Source organism: Diutina rugosa, assembly GCF_008704595.1.
Source record: "Diutina rugosa strain CBS 613 chromosome Unknown scaffold29_size158811, whole genome shotgun sequence".
In the NCBI taxonomy this organism is placed as follows: Eukaryota; Fungi; Ascomycota; class Pichiomycetes; order Serinales; family Debaryomycetaceae; genus Diutina; species Diutina rugosa.
Window position 1 is genome coordinate 39390 of NW_022995187.1, and position 18303 is coordinate 57692.

Consider the following 18303-nt stretch of genomic DNA (forward strand, 5'->3'; position numbering starts at 1 on the left):
AACTCCGGCACCCCGCGGGTGATTACTGAGGCCAAAGCGACCGAGAAGGCGGTTGTCGAGACTTCCAAGAGTGAAAAGCAGTACATGACGCGTGTTACTCAGCGCCAGGTGGGGTTCTGGCTCCAGTTCTCAGGCGCGGTCGCTGGCAGCATCTATGGCCTCCACTCAATGGGCTTTATTTAATTTGTTTGTTCAAACGAAATTCTAATTGATTTCCTTTAGTATCGACATTCAGCCACGGGTGGGGTGATACTTATTTTATAATAATTTGTGTGGATCCGATTATGGCTATCAGATCACCTCGCACCAGGCTTTTCTTGCGTTTATATACCCATGGTGGTTAATTCAGCCACCACCAACGACTATTAAATACCTAATGATTCATGAATGTCAAAGCACCCTTCACACAAATCTCATACCGCGTATACCTGTTCTCTAGCTCAGCTCCAGCCGTGGCTGCCCCCCCGTTCGCAACCCATCTGGCGTATGCACACCATTGCGGTTACCCACGCAAACAATCAGCATACCCTGACCGCACCACATCAATGAGTGAGTCCAGCCCCCAGCTCCCAGGGGACGTTGAAACCAAGAACCAGTCGACGAAAGTCGACAACGTCAAGCCGCCGGAACAATTCAAACCGGAGGAATTGCACCCGGCACCCGAGCTTTTCGACGGAGAGCAGCTCTGCGAATGGTCCAACGATACCGTGCCCCCGAAAGACCGCAAGGTCAAATTGATCCGCCGCGTCCAGACCAACACCGAGTTGGCCCACAAGGTGTGGCTTGGCGGGTGGGCGTTGTGTGTGGTGGCAGGCACGATCTCGACCCTCTGGTGGTTGTTGCGGTTCAAGAATAAGTGGTACATCAACTCGTTGATCTACCGATTGGCGTGGGTGGGGGCCATTGCCGCGTTGACGGTGACGATGATCCGTAAATTTGGCTTGGCGACGATGCCGTCGTTGACGATGATGGCGACGCAAGTGAACTTCAACTACTTGGTGTTGGCCAACGTGTGGTTGCTCACGTTTAGACTGGTGTTTAAGATTGTGCCTTACATCTTGTTGGGGGTATTACATTTAGCCGAGGAGTTCAATGTCGTACCTATCCTCAAACAATCGAGTCAGATTGCCCAGGTGATCGCGTTTGACGAATTGTTCCTCATTGTTTACTTATTCTTGCGGACGATTTTGGTACAACAGACCCTGGGGTTCCAGTTGGCCATCTACCTCGTGTTCTACTGGATGCGAGTGTTATTCAACAACGACACTAAAGTCTTGTTTTCCACCCTTATTAAGAAAGTGGACTGGAAAACGAGAAACATCAAGAACAAACACTTCCAAAAGTACTGGAAGTCATTCAAGAAGTTCGTGTACGCTAAGCAAACCAGTGAAAGTTTCTTGTATAAGGAGGAACTCCAAGAAAATGATGATATGCCCAGTGATGACGATGGTGATGATGATGTCGGCACTGCAACTGGCAGTGGTACCGCCGCTAACGGTACCGCCGTTGATAACAAGCTCCCGAGCCCCAGTGTGTCCGACACTACCAGTGGAATTACGACTACCAACACCAACGGCAATGCGTTGTCAGCTCAGCAAACGGAACGGTCACAAGTGTCGATGAAAACGGCGCAAACCTCCCACACTAAAGGGTCGCGCCGTCTGGCAGCCAAGGCCTTCTTTAAACATCTGCACTCGGTGCTGCGTCTGAACCTGGCCAAACTGAACAAACTGAACAAACTGCTGAGTTTGGGTCCCGACGACGTGCTGATCAAGCGCAAGTAGAAAGACGCTATAGATAATTGTATATTTTATAATGCTTACACTGAAATTAGGGATGGAACAACGTTTTGATGTTGTGGCGCCGGTTGTACAACATGCTCTCGAACGTCTTCTGGCAATCTTCCAAGCGGCTCTTTTGCGTGATAAGGTGCTTAAGCTCCTCGACGTCGATGCGTCCTTGCTCGATGGCGTCTACCACCCCTTGGAAATCGTCCTTGGTGAAACACATCGACCCCGTCACCATCCGCTCGTTGTGAGTAATGCTCATGGGGAAAAACGGCACCAGTTTATCGGCCCAGATGGCGACGTTGGTGGCTACCCCACGCACTCGCAAACAGGCAATCGACGTTTCAAATGTCTCGGGAAGTCCCGAACAGTCGTAGACATAGTGGTACCCGTTTTTACCCGGCGAAAGCGCCATCAAGTCCTTGATGTTCTGTTCGACATTAGACCCCAAAGGGTTGTACACTTCGGCGCCTAACTTCTGGGCGAACTGGCGTCGACGCGACGCCGGCTCCGACACCACAATGCTCCCCACACCATGCCCCTTAAGGGCAAAGATAGTGGCTAAACCGATAGGACCGCCGCCCAAGATAAGCACCAGCGTTCCCGCCACGTACTTCGACACCTCGACGGCGTGCCACAGCACCGCGAGTGGCTGCACCAACGCGGCGACGTCGGCGGGGATCTTCGATTCGTCGTACTTGATCAACTTGCGTTCTGCAGTCACCATGTACTCGCTCAAGCCGCCATCAGAAAACCCCAACCCGGTAAGCCCCAACTGGGTGCATGCATTGTAGCAACCCTGTCTGCACCCCACGCAGGCGTCCACCGGGAGATTGTACCCGTCGATGGTGATATCGTGGTCAAAGCGGGGCTTGTCGCCACACGTGCCCGTCACCTCCACCACCACGTAGTCCCCCGGTCTCACCGTGGTCACCGCCGCCCCCACCTCGACCACCTGGGCCAGAATCTCGTGGCCCATCACCCGCGCGTGCAAGTGGGAAATCGGGTTTACGGCGTCGTTATCCTTGGGGAAAAAGATCGGGCCGTCGGTTAATTCCTTAAGATCGGTGCCACAGACACCGCAGTAGAGGATCTTAAGCTTGACGTCGTCGTCGCGGGTGATTTGCGGCTCGGGGTAGTCGTCGGTGAATTGCACCGTGTCGGCGTAGACAATCGCTCTCATCTTCAGTTATACACTAAAATATACGAACCAGGGGGTTATTTATACTATATTTTGACGCCAACAAACACCGGCATTACACGATTTCATCTTGCGACGTCGACCTCGGCGTAATTCCAAGAATAAATTTGCAGCCAGTGTTCCAGGTGGCTGGGTGCAGTACCACGACCCACTCGCACTGCACTGTGCCGGCAACGCCTACTTTCCAATTGCCGCGGCCTCCACTCACTCGCTACCTGATTTAGTAGAGTCGAGCTCCTAAATCCGCCAACCCAACACCCAAAAGAAACCTACTACTATGCCGGAAGTCTTCCAATTGGGCCATTTGCCCATCAAGGACCACTCGTTCTCCCCCAACCGCGACATCCTCGCCATCACTAAGGAGGACTGGGTCGAGGTGTACCTGATGGCGGCGGGCAAGCCCCAGTTGTTTGCCACGCTCAAGGAACACGACAAGACGGTGACGGCGGTGGACATCTCCCCCGATGGCACCAAGATCTTGACTTGTTCGCAAGACAGAAACGCTCTTGTGTGGGAGTGGAATGGCACCGAGTTCAAGCCGACGTTGGTGCTTTTGCGGATCAACCGCGCTGCCACTTGCTGCCGCTGGTCTCCCGACGGGCGCAAGTTTGCTGTGGGGTCGCTGGACCGCGTGGTGGCCGTGTGCTACTACGAAGAAGAAAACAACTGGTGGGTGTCGAAGCACTTGAAGAAACCCATGCGCAGTACCATCACCTGCATCGACTGGCACCCTAACGGGGTGCTTCTCGCTGCTGGTGGCACTGACGGCCACGCTCGTGTGTTTTCGGCCTACATCAAGGGGCTTGACGCTAAGCCTGAACCCACGGTGTGGGGTCTGAAGCTTCCCTTCCAAACCCTTTGCGGTGACTTCGAAAACGACACCAAGGCGTGGATCCACGGGGTTGCGTTCTCGCCTCTGGGTAACGCTCTTGGCTACGCCGCCCACGACGGTACCGTCACCGTGGTCTACCCTGGTGGCGAGGGCCAACCGCCCCGGGCTTTCTACGAAGTCAAGTCCAACAACTTGCCCTTCAAGTCACTCACCTTCATCAACGACTCGCAAATTGTTGCTGGTGGTCACTCGTGTAACCTTGTCATTTATCAAGGTAACGAACAAGGGTGGAAGGAAGGTAAGAAGGTGGAAAACGACGCCCCCATCGTCGAGCCGGCGTCGGCGGGTGATGAAGACGTGGAAATGAACACGTCGCAGGCCCTCCACATGTTCAAGCAAATGGACTTGAAGGGTCGGGTCACCAAGATCCAACCCGGTAAGTCTTTGCCCACCACTCACCAAAACACCATCACCGCAGTGAGAAACTACGGCCCCGGCAAGGTGTCTACTTCGGGCGCTGATGGTAAAATTGTCATCTTCTCGATTTGAAGACAATGGTTAAAGTATATTACAATTCTAAAAAAAAGCGTCATGTTTGAATTCATCACATCATCTCTACTTGTCTGTAGAAGTGCCCCAAGCGAAAATGTCACTAAGCGAGTTAACGTCGTCACGACCGGAGAGCTCGCCGTCAAAGAAACCATATATAGACATCGGCGACACCTGGGATTCGTACGTCGTCATCTTTAAAGGTGACATCGGGTTCTCAGTTGACTTTGGTTGGGTGATCTTCGATTCGACGTTCGGGGTCGGTACCAAAGCCGATCCTGCTGCGGTGAATATATTGCGCAATTGTCGCCAGAAGTTTTCCACTTGGAGCTCATTGGCAACGACATACTCGTCTTGCAAGTTGAGGGGACTGGGAGGAGCACCGTTTTGAGCGGCCTGGTCGTCCATCAACAGGTTGATAAACGATAACATGTCGGTTTGCGTTTGGGCGTGCTGGAAGACGTGGTTGACTCGCGTGTACAGCTCCATGATCTCACAAAGCTCCTGATGCTGCTTATCAGTGTACTTTACCCGAGCCTGTTCCAGGAGCTCAGGGTTGGCCTGATAGAGCTGAGGTTCCCGCAACAAGTGGTACATATAGAGAGCAGCCTTTTTGTGCCGCCACAGAACAAACACTTGGTTACTGCATCTTTGAGCTTTGTGGTAGCAGTCCGCCAAAATGGCACGAACAAGCTTCTTGCTAGTCTTGATACTGGGGTCGCTGCAATCAACCGTCACTGCAAGTCGACAAAACAACAGCGACATTAACGAACCAAGAATCTGAAGGTACCGATTGAGCCAGGGAATGATGATGATGGGGAAAATGCCCGCTTTACCACCGGGAGTCAAAGCAATGTTGATAGCATCAGTGACAAACTCGCCAAGCTCAACACACATTACCGTAAGCATTTTGCGAAGATAAAAGAACTCGAGGTCAACGTTACCCTTATTGTAGTAGTATATGTACAACCGGAAGAAAATCACCACAAGGTATAACTTTGCCTGAAGATAGTACTCGTAGCCTTTGATCATCACCACTGCTGAAGTCAATTCGGGATCGGTGCCATCGGACTCTGCTGGAATGAGGAATGAATCCTTTGCCAACACCAGGAATCGACCGAAAAGACGTACCATCAGCACCTCGGTCTCGCCAATAATGTCAACCAATCTCGAGAGCTTGATGGGATTTTTCACGTCAGAGACCACGTAACAAATTTCAGCAAGGTCAATGATGGCGGGACGGAATCTTATGAACATGCAGCTGATTTGCTTTTCCATCTGCTCGCGCTTGGGATCGAGGTTGGAGTTTTGCGTGTTGTATTGAGGCGTCTTGACGTCCCACGAGTTTTCGGCGATACACATCAGCACCCCCTTGGTCATGTTTTCGTAGATATCCAATCTTACCAAAATAAACCAAAGTTTACGTCGTAAATGCTTTTGTGGTTCGCTCATGTGGATGTTGATGTAATCGGGATCTCTGTTGAGCCCTAACGCCATAGCCATTTGGACGATAACTCCAAGAATGCTTTGGCGAGAGCCGTTAGACAACAGGTCTCCCATGATCGAAGAGTACTGCTCGAACAAGTGAGCGAAAAGACACGCTTGCACCACCACGATCGGCTGCTTGCGCATAAAGTTGTAGTGGTTTAAGCACTCTTCGGTGACGATAATGGCCTCAATGGGCACCGGGGACCGGATCACTTGACGTTTGGGACCACTAGGATACTCCAGGGGTTGGTTGGCGCCGGCACCAAGACTCAAGAGCGACGAGTACGAAAGCAGAGCGATGTACATCATCAACGCCACCAGGGCCAAATCTTGTTCTTTGGTGATTTTGATGGTGAGGTCGGCAGCGCTAGAGTCTTCACCAAAGATTCGCCGACAATCCTTGCGGATTTGGTTCTCATCGACGATGGGGAAATAGCCGTAGAGCGTGGAGAAAAACACATCAAAGTACACTTCCAACGGCGCCATCAGCTTCAACACCCGCCTCAACTTCTCTTCCAATGACAACATCAAATACAGCGGCGCCGTGTCCTCGCTGGGCAAAAATGTAACCCCGATCGGTTTCCCCCAGCGCGACAACAGGTCCTTCACTTCTGATATCAGGTGACCGTCTTCGACTTGCTTGACGTACATGTCGCCAAAGAGCTCCTTGGTGCGGTTGTCTAACCGCAGAAGCACCGGGTTGGTGTGTTTGTCGAACCGGTAGAAGAACATATCCTTATAATTGAACTGCTTCTCCTTCTTGCTGTCGTAGTTGCGAATGACGGCCATGCCTGGGTCTCTCTTGGTAAGCACCATGAACGGGAACGATCGATTAGGGACGAAAGTCGGTCCTGGGCCGGGGTACTCGTGTACTGACTTCTTTTCCTCTTCGTCAATAAATAAGTTGGTGTTACCCCGGAAAAAGAACAGAATCTCACCATCAGGGTCGTCGACAGGGTTGTTGCCCACAAGGATATCCGTATTCTCATCGACGATTTGTTTATACAGTTCAAACAAGAACAGGTCGCGTTCTTTGTATGATTTGACCGGGGTGACACTATTAGTGTCCGGGGATGACCGGGGGATACCATTAGGCGACGTGTGAGGGTGGAGGCCAGGAGGGGAAGGTAGGGGTGGACTGGGTTGTTGGAAAAACCCCGGCATGGCAAACGGAACTCTGGGAGGCCCGTCGGGAGTGTGCGATGGCTCAAATGGTGGTGGCTGGACGGGGTAAGGTCCCGGGTACGGCGTCGACAAATGAGCATAGATCTGAGGGGGGATCTGGGGTGGTACGGGGCCTGGAGGCGGTGGTACTCCCGGGGGCACGTTTACTGGCACGCGTCCTTCAAGTTCCTGGAGCCGGTGTTTAAGAGTGGCAAGTTCCAGTTTGAGGTCGTTGGAGGGGTTATTGACGGGGCGGACTATGGCAGGAGCATTATTCAAGTGGCTGGGACTCAGGTAGACACACAAATGAGGCGTCATGAGCCGGACACAGCGGCCACAGGGGAGCTGGCGATCGCACTTGGTCTTCTTGGCCCGACAGCTGTCACAGGAGAGGGCCTCGCGGCGGCGGCGCTTAGGGGTGTTTTCCTCGGGTCCACGATCTCGCGGGGCCTTTGCCGCCATGGTGTAAGGTCAACGAAATGGGGTCGGGGTGGCAATGGTAAAGTGCAACACGTCGATGTCGGTGTTAATGCCTGGTGAGGCGCAGGGTGCAGAATCAGAGCCGGTAGCAGCACGGGGGATGGACGGCTGCGACTGGGTGGGCGCTAGCGGTTTCGACGTAAAGTAATGTGGTGGGAAACGGGGGTGTCGCTGGGTACGGCTGGCAGGGGGAGTACCGCAAGATTTGCCGACGATGTGACCGGAGGTCGTGCGCAACCTTAGTTAAACCGTGGTCGTCGGATCCGGTGCTCGAAAAAAATCGCCGCAGACGGGGTGTTGCTACTTGTGCAGAGATGTCGGCCGAACGCTTGCGGTGCCGATAGTGGTGGAGATTTTAGCGGCGATGAGGGTGAAGCTGGGGTTTTATTATTTCCCCAGCGAAGTTCGAGGCTTAGATTTTTTGTGTCGCCACAAAAGTGCCGGGTACTAGGTGCTATTAACGCCCGGCATAAGTCAGTGACACGGGTGGAGACCTCAGGGAATAAGACGCAAGCTGCAGCGGTCTATCGCGCACTCCGTGATTCGGACCGGCCTCAACCCCCAAGTGAGGGCTACCCCCGACGCCGCCACGTGAGTGGTGGGCTTTGTTCGACGGGGATTCTAGGTAAGCGAAAGCACTACCTCGTGGCTGCACTCCTGTGGCTGCACTCTGGGCCAAGTACCGGCACCGGATCGATACCGTCCGCACCTTCCCGTGAGCGCTGATCGTCAAAGCCTCCGGAGGTGGTCGGACTTGGTCGGACTTTACCCCCGTAGATTACCCAATGGTATCTGTCTCGTGGCTCATCGCCAAGACGTCGACCCTGCGATGTCCCGGTGCCCGCAGATACCCATCGCCGATATCTCACCGGGTCGACATGAAAACAAAAACACCCAACAAATGGTACGTTTACCGCTAGGCCCCCCGATACGTGCAGAGAAAACGTTCCACTAGTTGCAGTTTCAGGGCGAGTGTGGGGTACAATATCGATTTACAATTTTTAGTGATAATATGTACGGAAGATGGATCGTGTGGCATTTTATCAACGGAAATACTTGCCGTCGGCGTCGCCCTGGTAGCGCCACTGGGGATTAATTGCCAGACTGTTTTCTAACTGGTACAACCGCCACGCCTCGCGAACGTGGTACGGCTGGAGGGTGCTGGGCTCGTCGCCCAGGTACTGTAGCCGGTTCTCCTCCACTTCCACCGCCTCCTCGCCCTCGGCGATGCGGCGGAGGGCGTCGGCCTTAGTCTTCCTCTTCGCCTCTACGTCCTGGAGCAACTGGCCTTTGGCCTCTCGTTTCTGAATCTCCATCGCCCGCGTGATGATCTCCCCAAGAAACGACTTCGACACCGCCAGCAAGATCACGGCGATGTTGTTGGGAATCAGGTGACCAAGCACCCCGTTGCATATTTTCTTCACCCCGGGTCGATTGAGCTTCATCTCCCGGTACGTCTCGAACCGCGCCATCTGTTCTGGCGTGAGGTTCAGCGATAGTAACTGCTTCTTGTCCGCCTCGCTCATATCTCGGTCGGGCTCTTCTTTTATAAGCTGTTTGAACCGAGCCGCAAGCTCGGGATCAACTTCTTCAAGCCCCGCCATATCCTTCAACTCCTCGACCTCTCGCTGGAGCTGCTGGTACTCCTCCGAGTCGCTGGCGTCGACATCAATGTCGCCCTGAGCCCCGGACTCGTAGGCCTCCTTGTCTCCGAAAAACACCCTCCAGATAAGCTCCTCGTCCTCCTCGTCGAGTGACACGTCCAGGTAATTGCCATCCTCGTCGTCGCTCATGGCGTGTAGGCGTGTTAGTCGTCGGTACCAGTAGGCGGGTGCGGCTTAGATGAGGCTGCGATATTGGCACCCACAACAAAAATATTGAAGTTGTGGAAAATAAGAGTCGTTGATTATCTAAAGAAGATGGTTACGTTCAGCCCGCTGCATAGCTTTAATTTTAAGTCCCACGTTGTTGTTGGGGTGTTCAGGGAGACCCAACGCCTCCTCAATCGCGGAGCACATATCGTCCCACGTAGGGAACTCAACTGCACTGTCGCCATTGCCTACTATTACCTCCACCGTATCGTCCTTATTCTTTTGCCAGCGGATATCGGTGACATTGTAGTACAGAAGCACCCGCTCAATAAAGGTCGCCACGGGCCACAGGCTGGGAGCTTGTACGGTTACGTCTTCAACTGGTCGTTTCCTGAATTTACTGTCGACGCCAGCCACTTCAGCATCAGCCGCAAGTAAATGGTATAAGATGGCCTGAGTGGCGTAAAAGGGAAGATCGTTGGCCTCAATCGCCTCGAAATTGTACCACAATTGCACCTGGGGCTCGTTCTCGTCCACGGCGAGTTGGATCGACTCCAGAAGCAACAATTCAAGCGAGTAATCCTGATCACGAGTGTAATTGTCACACTTGTGAGATCCTGGTGTGATGCAGTCCTTAAGCTCCACATGATATTGAGGGGGAAGAACCGACCTCTCCTCGTGATCCACTTGTATTTGGATCACCTCAATCAAGTCGGGGAAGTTGAATCCACGGTCGCCAAAGCGAACATAGACGGGGATCACCTCCAGCACTTGCGATGGCTTACGGGTGTTGAAGTATATCGCCACAAACACCGCCGCGTAGAAGCCAAACCATAGTATTCGATTCATCAGGGGTACTTCCGATTCGCACCCGCGACACTGCCTCAATACATACAGATATTGGCAATTATCAAAGCAGTTGAATTCATAAGGTTACTTATATATAATCTACTCACTCATACACTTGCATTTGAGGGATTGCAAAATGTTCCGACGACGGAGCAACGACTCCGCCAAAGCCGGCTTGATCTTATCTTTATTGTTTTCAAGCACCAGTGACACTCGGTTCAATTCACTCTTGAACGTTTTCCCGTTGTACTTGGCAGTGGCAAGCACCCGGTAGTATCTTGCCAGGAACGACATGTCACCTTTGGTTGCCTCCAACAATTCAGCCAACTTACCCTCGGACAACAAGTTAGACCATTCTTCAACGACCCCAGCCCCGTCCTTGAGTTCACCCAGAACATCACGGTGCAACCCAAACGCTTCGTTGACGGTGTCTACAAGCAGCCCCAACTCGCGCTTGCCGTTGTAAACACTGGCTCCCCAAGACCCCATAAATACCACCGAAGGAATCTTATCAATGGTGAACTTCTCCCGAAGCAAACGGATCCGGGGCAGTTCCATGTCCACTTTGCCGAATTGGACGGGTTCGTTGCGGTACACTTGTGTGAGTGAGTTCCACACGGGGTAGAACTGGTCACACAGCTTACACCACCCAGCGGAAAACAACACCACCAGGTTTTTACCTTCAACAAAGTCGTTAAACGTAAGATCATCAAGTTCAACCACTTCGTGAGCTTCGGCATCGTCGTCGGCACCCTTCACATCGATTTCAATAGAGTCATCCTCGGCCACCGGCGCCTGGGGCTCAACGTCGCCAAGACGAATACCCGAGAGTTGTTGGACAAAGTTACTCAACAGCTGAGCCACTCTATCGCCTTCAAATTCAATCGATTCCTTGTTGTTGGGACCAACGTACAACACGGTGGGGTAGCCGAGCTTAACGTACTTCTTCGCCCACCGTTTGCCGTCCTTGTCACCGTTCACTTTCGCAATCACCACATTGTCGTGTTCGGCAAACATATCGGCCACCTTGTCGATCTCTGGAGCAAGCTTCTTGCAGTGGCGACACCAGTCGGCGTAGAAGTCGACGAGGACATGGTCGGGGGAATTGAGCACCACTTCCTCGAAGTTCTTATCGTTGACCTCGACGACTCGCAGACCCAGGTAGCAGGCAACTAGGGCCACAAGCCACCATACAAACAACATGATCACGGGTGATGGTTGTTCAAGAACTTCACTCGCTTCAACACGTAGATTATGTCTTAGGACGCCGCACGCAGTCAAAAGTGCAGGGAACACCACCGACCCCAATGATTAGTAATTCATTGTAACTCCCTTGAAATATATAATGATTCGAGTATACTGATTAAATTATTCCTTGGAGAAGTCAATAATTTATATTTGAGTAGTTTAGTGTTTATGATCTATGATGAATTATACAATCTAACCTCTAGTACAGTGGTTACCACTCAACGGGCTTCGTCTTTTGCACCAAACGAGTGTAGTCGGCGAAAGTCTTACCTTGTTTGACACACTCCTCGTAAATGGGACCGACACTGTTGGGAGTCGCCCGCGCCAACCAAATGAGTTCCCCGTCAGTCTTACGGTAGATCAAGACGTTACACGCCCACTTGTGCTGACCGACGTGGTTGGTGAAGCCCACCATCACCCCGCCGGGAGTGGTGTCACCAACATCACGATAAACGCCGTCATCACGCAAGTGCATGTCAAACTCCTTTTTCATGTAGGGAGCCGACACCCCACAACGCTTGTCACGAGTACGGTGGGAGCACAAGAACACGTAGCAGTTCTGGTGGTCGACCTCCACCTTGACGCCAGACTTGTCTCCGAGTAAATCCTGGTATTCTTCAATTTTTTCACCCTTTTCCCGTTTCTCAAAAAGCTCGGGAACAATCTTATCCAACAGCGCCCCCACGTTTTCTGGGGTGACGTCTTTAAGCCACACAAAGAAGGGCATGATGAGCACCAGGCTTCTCTCAGCGGGGAACAGGGTGACGTTAACCTTGGGGTCGATAGTGAGAGGAGGGCATCCCTTCCATTCGTTCACGGCGTGCTCCACCAGGCCCTTGACTTCACAAGCATCATGAGGCCAGTCGTTCTTACCAGTAGACACAAGCAAGTGGATTTCGTACGGCTTCATCAGCTTCCAGAGCGAGGCGCCATCGTCATCGGCGCTAATCTTGAGCGATGACGGCAATGGGTGTTCGCAGGTGTCACACTTGAAGTCGCAGGTGGCTAAGGGGACGCCAAGCTGTTTGAGGTCTTCCTCCGGCAGCGCCTTGGACTTTAACACGTCGAGAAGTCCCATGGTGGAGATATATTTTCGTTAAGGGCGAGCCCTATATATCACGAAGCGTAGACAACTGCGCCGCGCCCCCACTGCATACCGGCCAATGGCGATTTCACTTTTCATAAGCGAACCACGTGGGCTAATTGAGGCTTTGTATAGCCTAACTATAGGTGGGGAAGCGTGGCGAGGGCTTGGCATTTTTACGAAAGTGATTGAGGGAAGCAATGGGCCGTGGTGCTGTTGGCAAATTTAATCTCCGCGTTGCCCAACGGAGATGATTGATGATCACAATGCAACGGCGTCTGATACAGGCAAATCTCGGAACCGGGCCGAGTCCGATTATCGGCCCGATCAGTGAACGTGACTTTTTATTATATTGAAAATTATTGAAAGGGTGACATTAGTGCTTACGGCTATGGACAATTTGGTCCTTAAGGGTCTCGTCCCATTGCGCACAGAGTTTGTCCAAGTAAGCGGCGACGTCCTCAGCGCCAGTGGCGTCAACGTCTTGGACCATTAAGTATTCTTTACCCCAACGGTCACACGCCAGCCCCACCTTTTGGTCTTGTGGCTGAGTTTCAGTGACACATTTGATAGGAGCGTTAGCAGCGATGTAGCCGCTGATATTGTGGATGGGCAGCCCCAACCACCGGGCAATGTAAAATAACATCATCATCCCGTAGTATGTGAACACATTAAGAAATTGGAAAAACAGGAACGACGTAAAGATCCCGGGCTGAACCAAGTACTGCGTGATCCCTTCTGCCTTAAGTCGCTTATAAGTCCCCATGTGCATCAAGTCGACGAGTCGTTTCAGCCCTTCGTAAGGGTCGGGTGATCGAAGGAGTTGTAAGTCTTCAAACGACAAGTACTTCGGGTTAGACATGACACTGGAAATCCACACCACTTTACCGTGGCCCGCTTTGAGTAACGGAGTGAGGCGGTGGATGAGATAGTAGGGACCAAACACGTTCGCCTGGAACATAAGCCCCAAACCATCAGCCAGCTTAACGCCAACCCTCTGTAACTTGTATGTAGGATGAGTGACCCCTTCGATGGGGTTGGTGCAGATTTGTTTCACCGCTCCGATCCAGTCGATCCCGTCGTACACGCCTTGGGCGGCATTGACGAAGAAATAGTTGATCTTCCGGTACCGTTTGGTAAGCTCGTAGTACGCCAGAAGGATCAGCACCATGTCGGTGAAATCGACCAACAAGTAGTCGAACTCCAAGTCCCCCTTACGCTGAGTGTTCTTAGCGTTGTAATCCTGAATATCCTTGATGACTTCCTTCACTTTAGGCAACGTTCTCAGGGTGACGACGATGGTGAGATTCTCCTCCAGAGGCACCAGTTCCAAAAGCCGGTAAGCCACGTTGATGCCAAGGTTGGACAGGGTCCCGGTGATCACCGCTACCAGAGCATCCTTAATGAGCGACATTGGTGGAGGAAATGTGGATGGATTTTGCAACAGTTATCGCTGCCTTCCTTCGTGCGCGCGTGTACGACGCGGTACGATCGTACCCAGACGAGAGCGAAGCGGGTGTGAAAAATTACAATTAACCCTCGGCGTACACACATGACTTCCAATAGCAGCTTTAAGTAATATGTCTCGAATTTAGAGTTGTAATGAAATGTGATGAATCTCGATCTACACCAAATATTCTCCATATTTTATTTAACTAGTTGTGCACACATTATAGATCAGGCGCGGCCATATCTCTACAGTCCAGGCTTAATGTCGCGAATAGTGTTGTCCAAGCAGCAACTAAATGATCTCGCACCAGGTACCAGGGTGAAGGTTGTTGGCTTTGTGACAGACTATGCCGCTGGAATTGTTCTGCTTCGGCTCCCAGATGATCAGCAGCCCTTCGATATTGACTTTCGTGACTGCCCCACCCAAATTAAGGAAAGGTTATATCCAGGGATGTCAGTGGCAGTTGATGGCTATTGCGAGAATGGTGACGGTACAGAGAATTACGTGAATCCCATTGAGGTAGTACCCGCCGGGCTTGACCATCTCGCAAAACTTGAAGATACCGTTAATGTCTTGCGACAAATGGCGCAAATCCGCAGCCAGTCGTCGATGTCTTGATCTGGTTGATGAATGTTGTCAACAGCCCTTATGATCACTACAACGTGCTTGTGTTGAACCTCGACTATGAGTGTATGATCTCGAGAAAGACATGCTAGACTCGATGGGCTAGTATGCTCCCTTTGAGACCTTTGAGACCACCAAATCCGTTGGGTTGATGCCGGTTCTAGTTCTCAATTGTTTGGACTACGTTGCCGGGTACCACAAAGACAAGATCATGTATCAAACAAGTGTGGGAGGACTCTTGGATATTCAAGGGAGACAATATTGCTGCCCCATATGCTTCAAACGCCAATATCGTCAAACTGTGATATATATATTTAAGATGAAATGATATGCTTGAAAATAACGAACTATCTGCCGCTGATGGCTTTAACCATCAAGTCCTTAACGCCAGGGATCCAATTGAGCGAGCGCATCCCCAACCCTCTCACCGCTACCAAAGGACCAAAGTCCAGCGAGAACACCTTGTGCAACTTGTCACAGATACCCAAGAGGGCGTGGTTCGCCGGCCACGCGTTCAGCATGTACGGTTCGAGGGCTAAGGTGCTCCCGATATCGAGACCTCTAGTAGTAGCGGCTTCAAGCGCTTCAATCAAAGCGGCAACGTCTGATTGACCCATGTTGAGCCCTTGGCCCGCCAACGGGTGAATGGTGTGAGCAGCATCACCGACAAGGGCCACGCGAGGAGCGACGTAACTGTCGGCGTGGGACATCTTGAGGGGGAACTTAGCCCGCGATTTAGGGACCACATCGACCACAGGTGCAGGGTATTCCACGTCTTGTTCGTTGATGCGACTGAGTCTCCAGTTGAGTTCTTTGACGGCTTCCTTGGACGAAGGGTCCTTCTCCAAGAGTTTGTAGACGTAGTTCAAGTCCACTTCCTCTAATCTCATCGCTGCCGTCACCAAAAGCGGGAAGATCTCCGGGTCACACTTGATGAGGATATTCAGAAGCTCAGGAGTCAGCGACCACACGATGGTGGCGTTATCCTCAGTAAGCGGCAAAATCGCCAACGGACCCGTGGTCAAGAATCTTTGCCACCCCACGGCACGCACATCCTCAAACTGCATCTTCACCGTCGCCACTACCCCCCACCGGTTGTACATCCACCCTCTCGACTGAATTTGGGCGTAGTGGCGAGCCGGCGAGTTATAGCCATCAGCACCAATAAGCAAACGGGTTTGGATTTCCAGACCATCGTCTAATTTAATAATGGGCCAGTCCAATTCCTCATTCCCGTGTTCAATCAGCTGGACCTTGGTATTATCGCGGATATGGAACTCGACGCCTTCCTCGGCCAATTGATCGAGGCGGTCCAACAACGACGCCTGGATGTTGATATTCTCGGCCATCACTGCCATGAAACCAGCATTGACCGTCAGCCCGTCGAACTCAATGCGTGTTTGAGAGTCTTGTCCGTCGTAAGCAATGATCTCATTATAGAACTTGATGCGGTCCTGGTTCATAAACTGCCACGAGCCCATCACCGAGTTCATAAACTCCACCAGCTTAGGCGTCAACGACACCACCCGGTTGGTATACTCCTCAGGGGGGCTGACGCTGAAGTTACGGATAGGTTCAAGCGAGCCTCCTTCGACAAGGGTAGTCTGTAAATGCTGGGTTTTCGGGGAACTATTAAGGGCAGTAAGGATCAGAAGCCCCGCGGGACCGCCGCCAATCACCACAACGTCCTGGAACGTCCGATTGGGCGTGGCGGCCGAAGCCAACCCTCGAAGCAATACCCGAAGCATGGTGCGAAAACCTCACCCCACGCACTATATACGCTAATCTTAACGGACTATGAGCCTGGAGATCTCGGACTGAAAAAAGCGTCACTGTTAACGAAGGCGATGTGAAATCTCTAAAAATCTCTACTCTTTTGAGCTACAATTTTTTAATGATTGATGGTTACTCGAGTATATTAAAATACTTAGTTAGCCTTCAAGGTCAAGTGACACTTACCGCAGTATTGTCTGTCCTTCATGTTGGCCATGAAGATACCGGCACCGCAGGTGGGGGCAGGACATTCTCTCTTGAGTCTTTCGACCTTGCCTTCACCGTCGACCTTGTAGTAGGTCAACACAGCCAACTTGTGCTTTCTGTGCTTGTGCTTGATCTTCTTGGGGGTGGTGTAGACCTTCTTCTTTCTCTTCTTACCACCACCTCTCAATCTGAGGACCAAGTGGAGGGTCGATTCCTTTTGGATGTTGTAGTCGGACAAGGTACGGCCGTCTTCCAACTGCTTACCAGCAAAGATCAATCTTTGTTGGTCAGGAGGAATACCTTCCTTGTCTTGGATCTTCGACTTCACGTTGTCGATGGTGTCCGAAGACTCCACCTCCAAGGTGATGGTCTTGCCGGTCAAGGTCTTGACGAAAATTTGCATGTCGGCAGTGGCAAGTGCTTCGTTCAGGCAAACTTGTTTTTTTCCACCGCCACCGAGGAGCTTTTGGCGATGCGGTGTGCACAGAAATCTACGCACGTGAGTGCGGTCAAATTCTTAGGGTTGTAACCCTATCACCTGAATTCCAACTGATACGTTACAATAGCATGGCCATGGGTAGCGTCACATGCAATTGCGTGGATTCAAGCCGCTTTTGATGGTATGATACAGTAGATCTCCGTGATTCACCTTTTCGTTGTGACAAATTATTCAGGGAGATTGCGGTCGCCTAAATTTAGTGTTCAAATTTAAGGTTCCAAGGTCACCCTTGAGTCGACTACCAATTAAATTAGCAGGCACCGGTTGTGTCGTACTACATTTAAATTGTCGTTGCCCTGAAAATTGCAAACAAAAAAAAAAGTAGTGACCGCATAAAACGACATGCTGTCTATCCCCACCCGTCTGCAGTTTTCAAGGTCGACTCGTACCTGCTGCTGCTCTACTTCTGCTAATGCTAATCATCTATATCTCTCATCCGGGCACGCATTGGAGGCCCAATCGAGGTTTATCTCCCGTCGATGAAAACTTGTATAGTTTTCACGGGTTTATCGGCGTCTGCTTCGTCCGGAGTCAGGCCTACTCATTTGCCCTCTAAACTAGCCCGGCGTGGTTCGCCAGCAGGGGATTGCATACGAGAAGCGTATTGCTTATTGTAATGCAACGCGGTTGGGTCGTCGAGGGTTGCCAGTGATCACATGCTGACGCCCTGGCCTCCCGCCCCTCCCAGATCGTGTACGGTTCGGGTTAGTGTCTGATCCCCTTGCCTCGAAAAGCCCTGATCCCCAAAAACCGTCGTGTGATCGGATCATATCCACCATCGCTGTCCCACTTTATCAAGTTGGCGAGGGATCACTCCACCCTCGGTTTTGTAATCCGTTTCATGTGGGGCACTCCCCTCACCACACCGCCTGGCCACTAGACCAGCAGCGATCTAAACACAGTAACTATCGTGGATGGGTATCGAGGGACACGAGGAGGCGGGGTCCCGACACCGGGGCGACAGCCAGGGCACGCTCCGTCCACCCGCTTTCTCCTACCAGCGGGCGAAGGACACTTTCCCCCATGTCGTTATCAAATAGAGTTTTTGCGAGGCCCCCCAACTTTAAAAAATTTCTCTAGGGAGGGCGAGTGTGGGGTGCAGGTCGCGACGGCACCTCCCCGCATGGCTTGGCGGGGCTACCCAGTGTTATTTTCGATAGGGACAGTCATATCCTGCGCCAGCGCTGGGTGCGAGCCCGGGGATCGGGGCCCGTCCCTATATACTGGATACGTTTAGGCGCCGGCGTCATCCCTCCC

The 18303-nt window shown here is 52.0% G+C and overlaps 11 protein-coding genes across 11 annotated transcripts; 2 read left to right on the forward strand and 9 right to left on the reverse strand. All coding sequences in view use genetic code 12, as the record gives it.

The window, feature by feature from the left end:
* Positions 1-545: 545 nt before the first annotated feature.
* Positions 546-1784, forward strand: DIURU_004545 (uncharacterized protein; the record flags this gene model as incomplete). Its single annotated transcript, XM_034157430.1, has 1 exon — positions 546-1784. The coding sequence occupies one exon, from the start codon at positions 546-548 to the stop codon at positions 1782-1784; it is 1239 nt and encodes a 412-aa protein (XP_034010626.1).
* A 46-nt stretch (positions 1785-1830) lies between these two features.
* Positions 1831-2970, reverse strand: IFE1 (putative dehydrogenase; the record flags this gene model as incomplete). The annotated part of the gene is made up of 1 exon (XM_034157431.1): positions 1831-2970. The coding sequence occupies one exon, from the start codon at positions 2968-2970 to the stop codon at positions 1831-1833; it is 1140 nt and encodes a 379-aa protein (XP_034010627.1).
* Positions 2971-3265: 295 nt separating this feature from the next.
* Positions 3266-4369, forward strand: ARC40 (Arc40p; the record flags this gene model as incomplete). Its single annotated transcript, XM_034157432.1, has 1 exon — positions 3266-4369. One exon carries the CDS (start codon positions 3266-3268, stop codon positions 4367-4369), a length of 1104 nt encoding a protein of 367 aa, XP_034010628.1.
* Positions 4370-4435: 66 nt separating this feature from the next.
* Positions 4436-7483, reverse strand: DIURU_004548 (uncharacterized protein; the record flags this gene model as incomplete). The annotated part of the gene is made up of 1 exon (XM_034157433.1): positions 4436-7483. The coding sequence occupies one exon, from the start codon at positions 7481-7483 to the stop codon at positions 4436-4438; it is 3048 nt and encodes a 1015-aa protein (XP_034010629.1).
* A 1061-nt stretch (positions 7484-8544) lies between these two features.
* On the reverse strand, positions 8545-9294 carry DIURU_004549 (uncharacterized protein; the record flags this gene model as incomplete). The annotated part of the gene is made up of 1 exon (XM_034157434.1): positions 8545-9294. The coding sequence occupies one exon, from the start codon at positions 9292-9294 to the stop codon at positions 8545-8547; it is 750 nt and encodes a 249-aa protein (XP_034010630.1).
* A 117-nt stretch (positions 9295-9411) lies between these two features.
* Positions 9412-10161, reverse strand: DIURU_004550 (uncharacterized protein; the record flags this gene model as incomplete). The annotated part of the gene is made up of 1 exon (XM_034157436.1): positions 9412-10161. One exon carries the CDS (start codon positions 10159-10161, stop codon positions 9412-9414), a length of 750 nt encoding a protein of 249 aa, XP_034010631.1.
* A 99-nt stretch (positions 10162-10260) lies between these two features.
* DIURU_004551 (uncharacterized protein) lies at positions 10261-11364 on the reverse strand (the record flags this gene model as incomplete). Its single annotated transcript, XM_034157437.1, has 1 exon — positions 10261-11364. The coding sequence occupies one exon, from the start codon at positions 11362-11364 to the stop codon at positions 10261-10263; it is 1104 nt and encodes a 367-aa protein (XP_034010632.1).
* Positions 11365-11620: 256 nt separating this feature from the next.
* DIURU_004552 (uncharacterized protein) lies at positions 11621-12487 on the reverse strand (the record flags this gene model as incomplete). Its single annotated transcript, XM_034157438.1, has 1 exon — positions 11621-12487. One exon carries the CDS (start codon positions 12485-12487, stop codon positions 11621-11623), a length of 867 nt encoding a protein of 288 aa, XP_034010633.1.
* A 382-nt stretch (positions 12488-12869) lies between these two features.
* ERG27 (3-keto-steroid reductase) lies at positions 12870-13907 on the reverse strand (the record flags this gene model as incomplete). The annotated part of the gene is made up of 1 exon (XM_034157439.1): positions 12870-13907. One exon carries the CDS (start codon positions 13905-13907, stop codon positions 12870-12872), a length of 1038 nt encoding a protein of 345 aa, XP_034010634.1.
* Positions 13908-14914: 1007 nt separating this feature from the next.
* On the reverse strand, positions 14915-16315 carry COQ6 (putative N,N-dimethylaniline monooxygenase; the record flags this gene model as incomplete). The annotated part of the gene is made up of 1 exon (XM_034157440.1): positions 14915-16315. The coding sequence occupies one exon, from the start codon at positions 16313-16315 to the stop codon at positions 14915-14917; it is 1401 nt and encodes a 466-aa protein (XP_034010635.1).
* Positions 16316-16494: 179 nt separating this feature from the next.
* Positions 16495-16950, reverse strand: UBI3 (ubiquitin-ribosomal 40S subunit protein S31 fusion protein; the record flags this gene model as incomplete). The annotated part of the gene is made up of 1 exon (XM_034157441.1): positions 16495-16950. One exon carries the CDS (start codon positions 16948-16950, stop codon positions 16495-16497), a length of 456 nt encoding a protein of 151 aa, XP_034010636.1.
* Positions 16951-18303: the final 1353 nt, after the last annotated feature.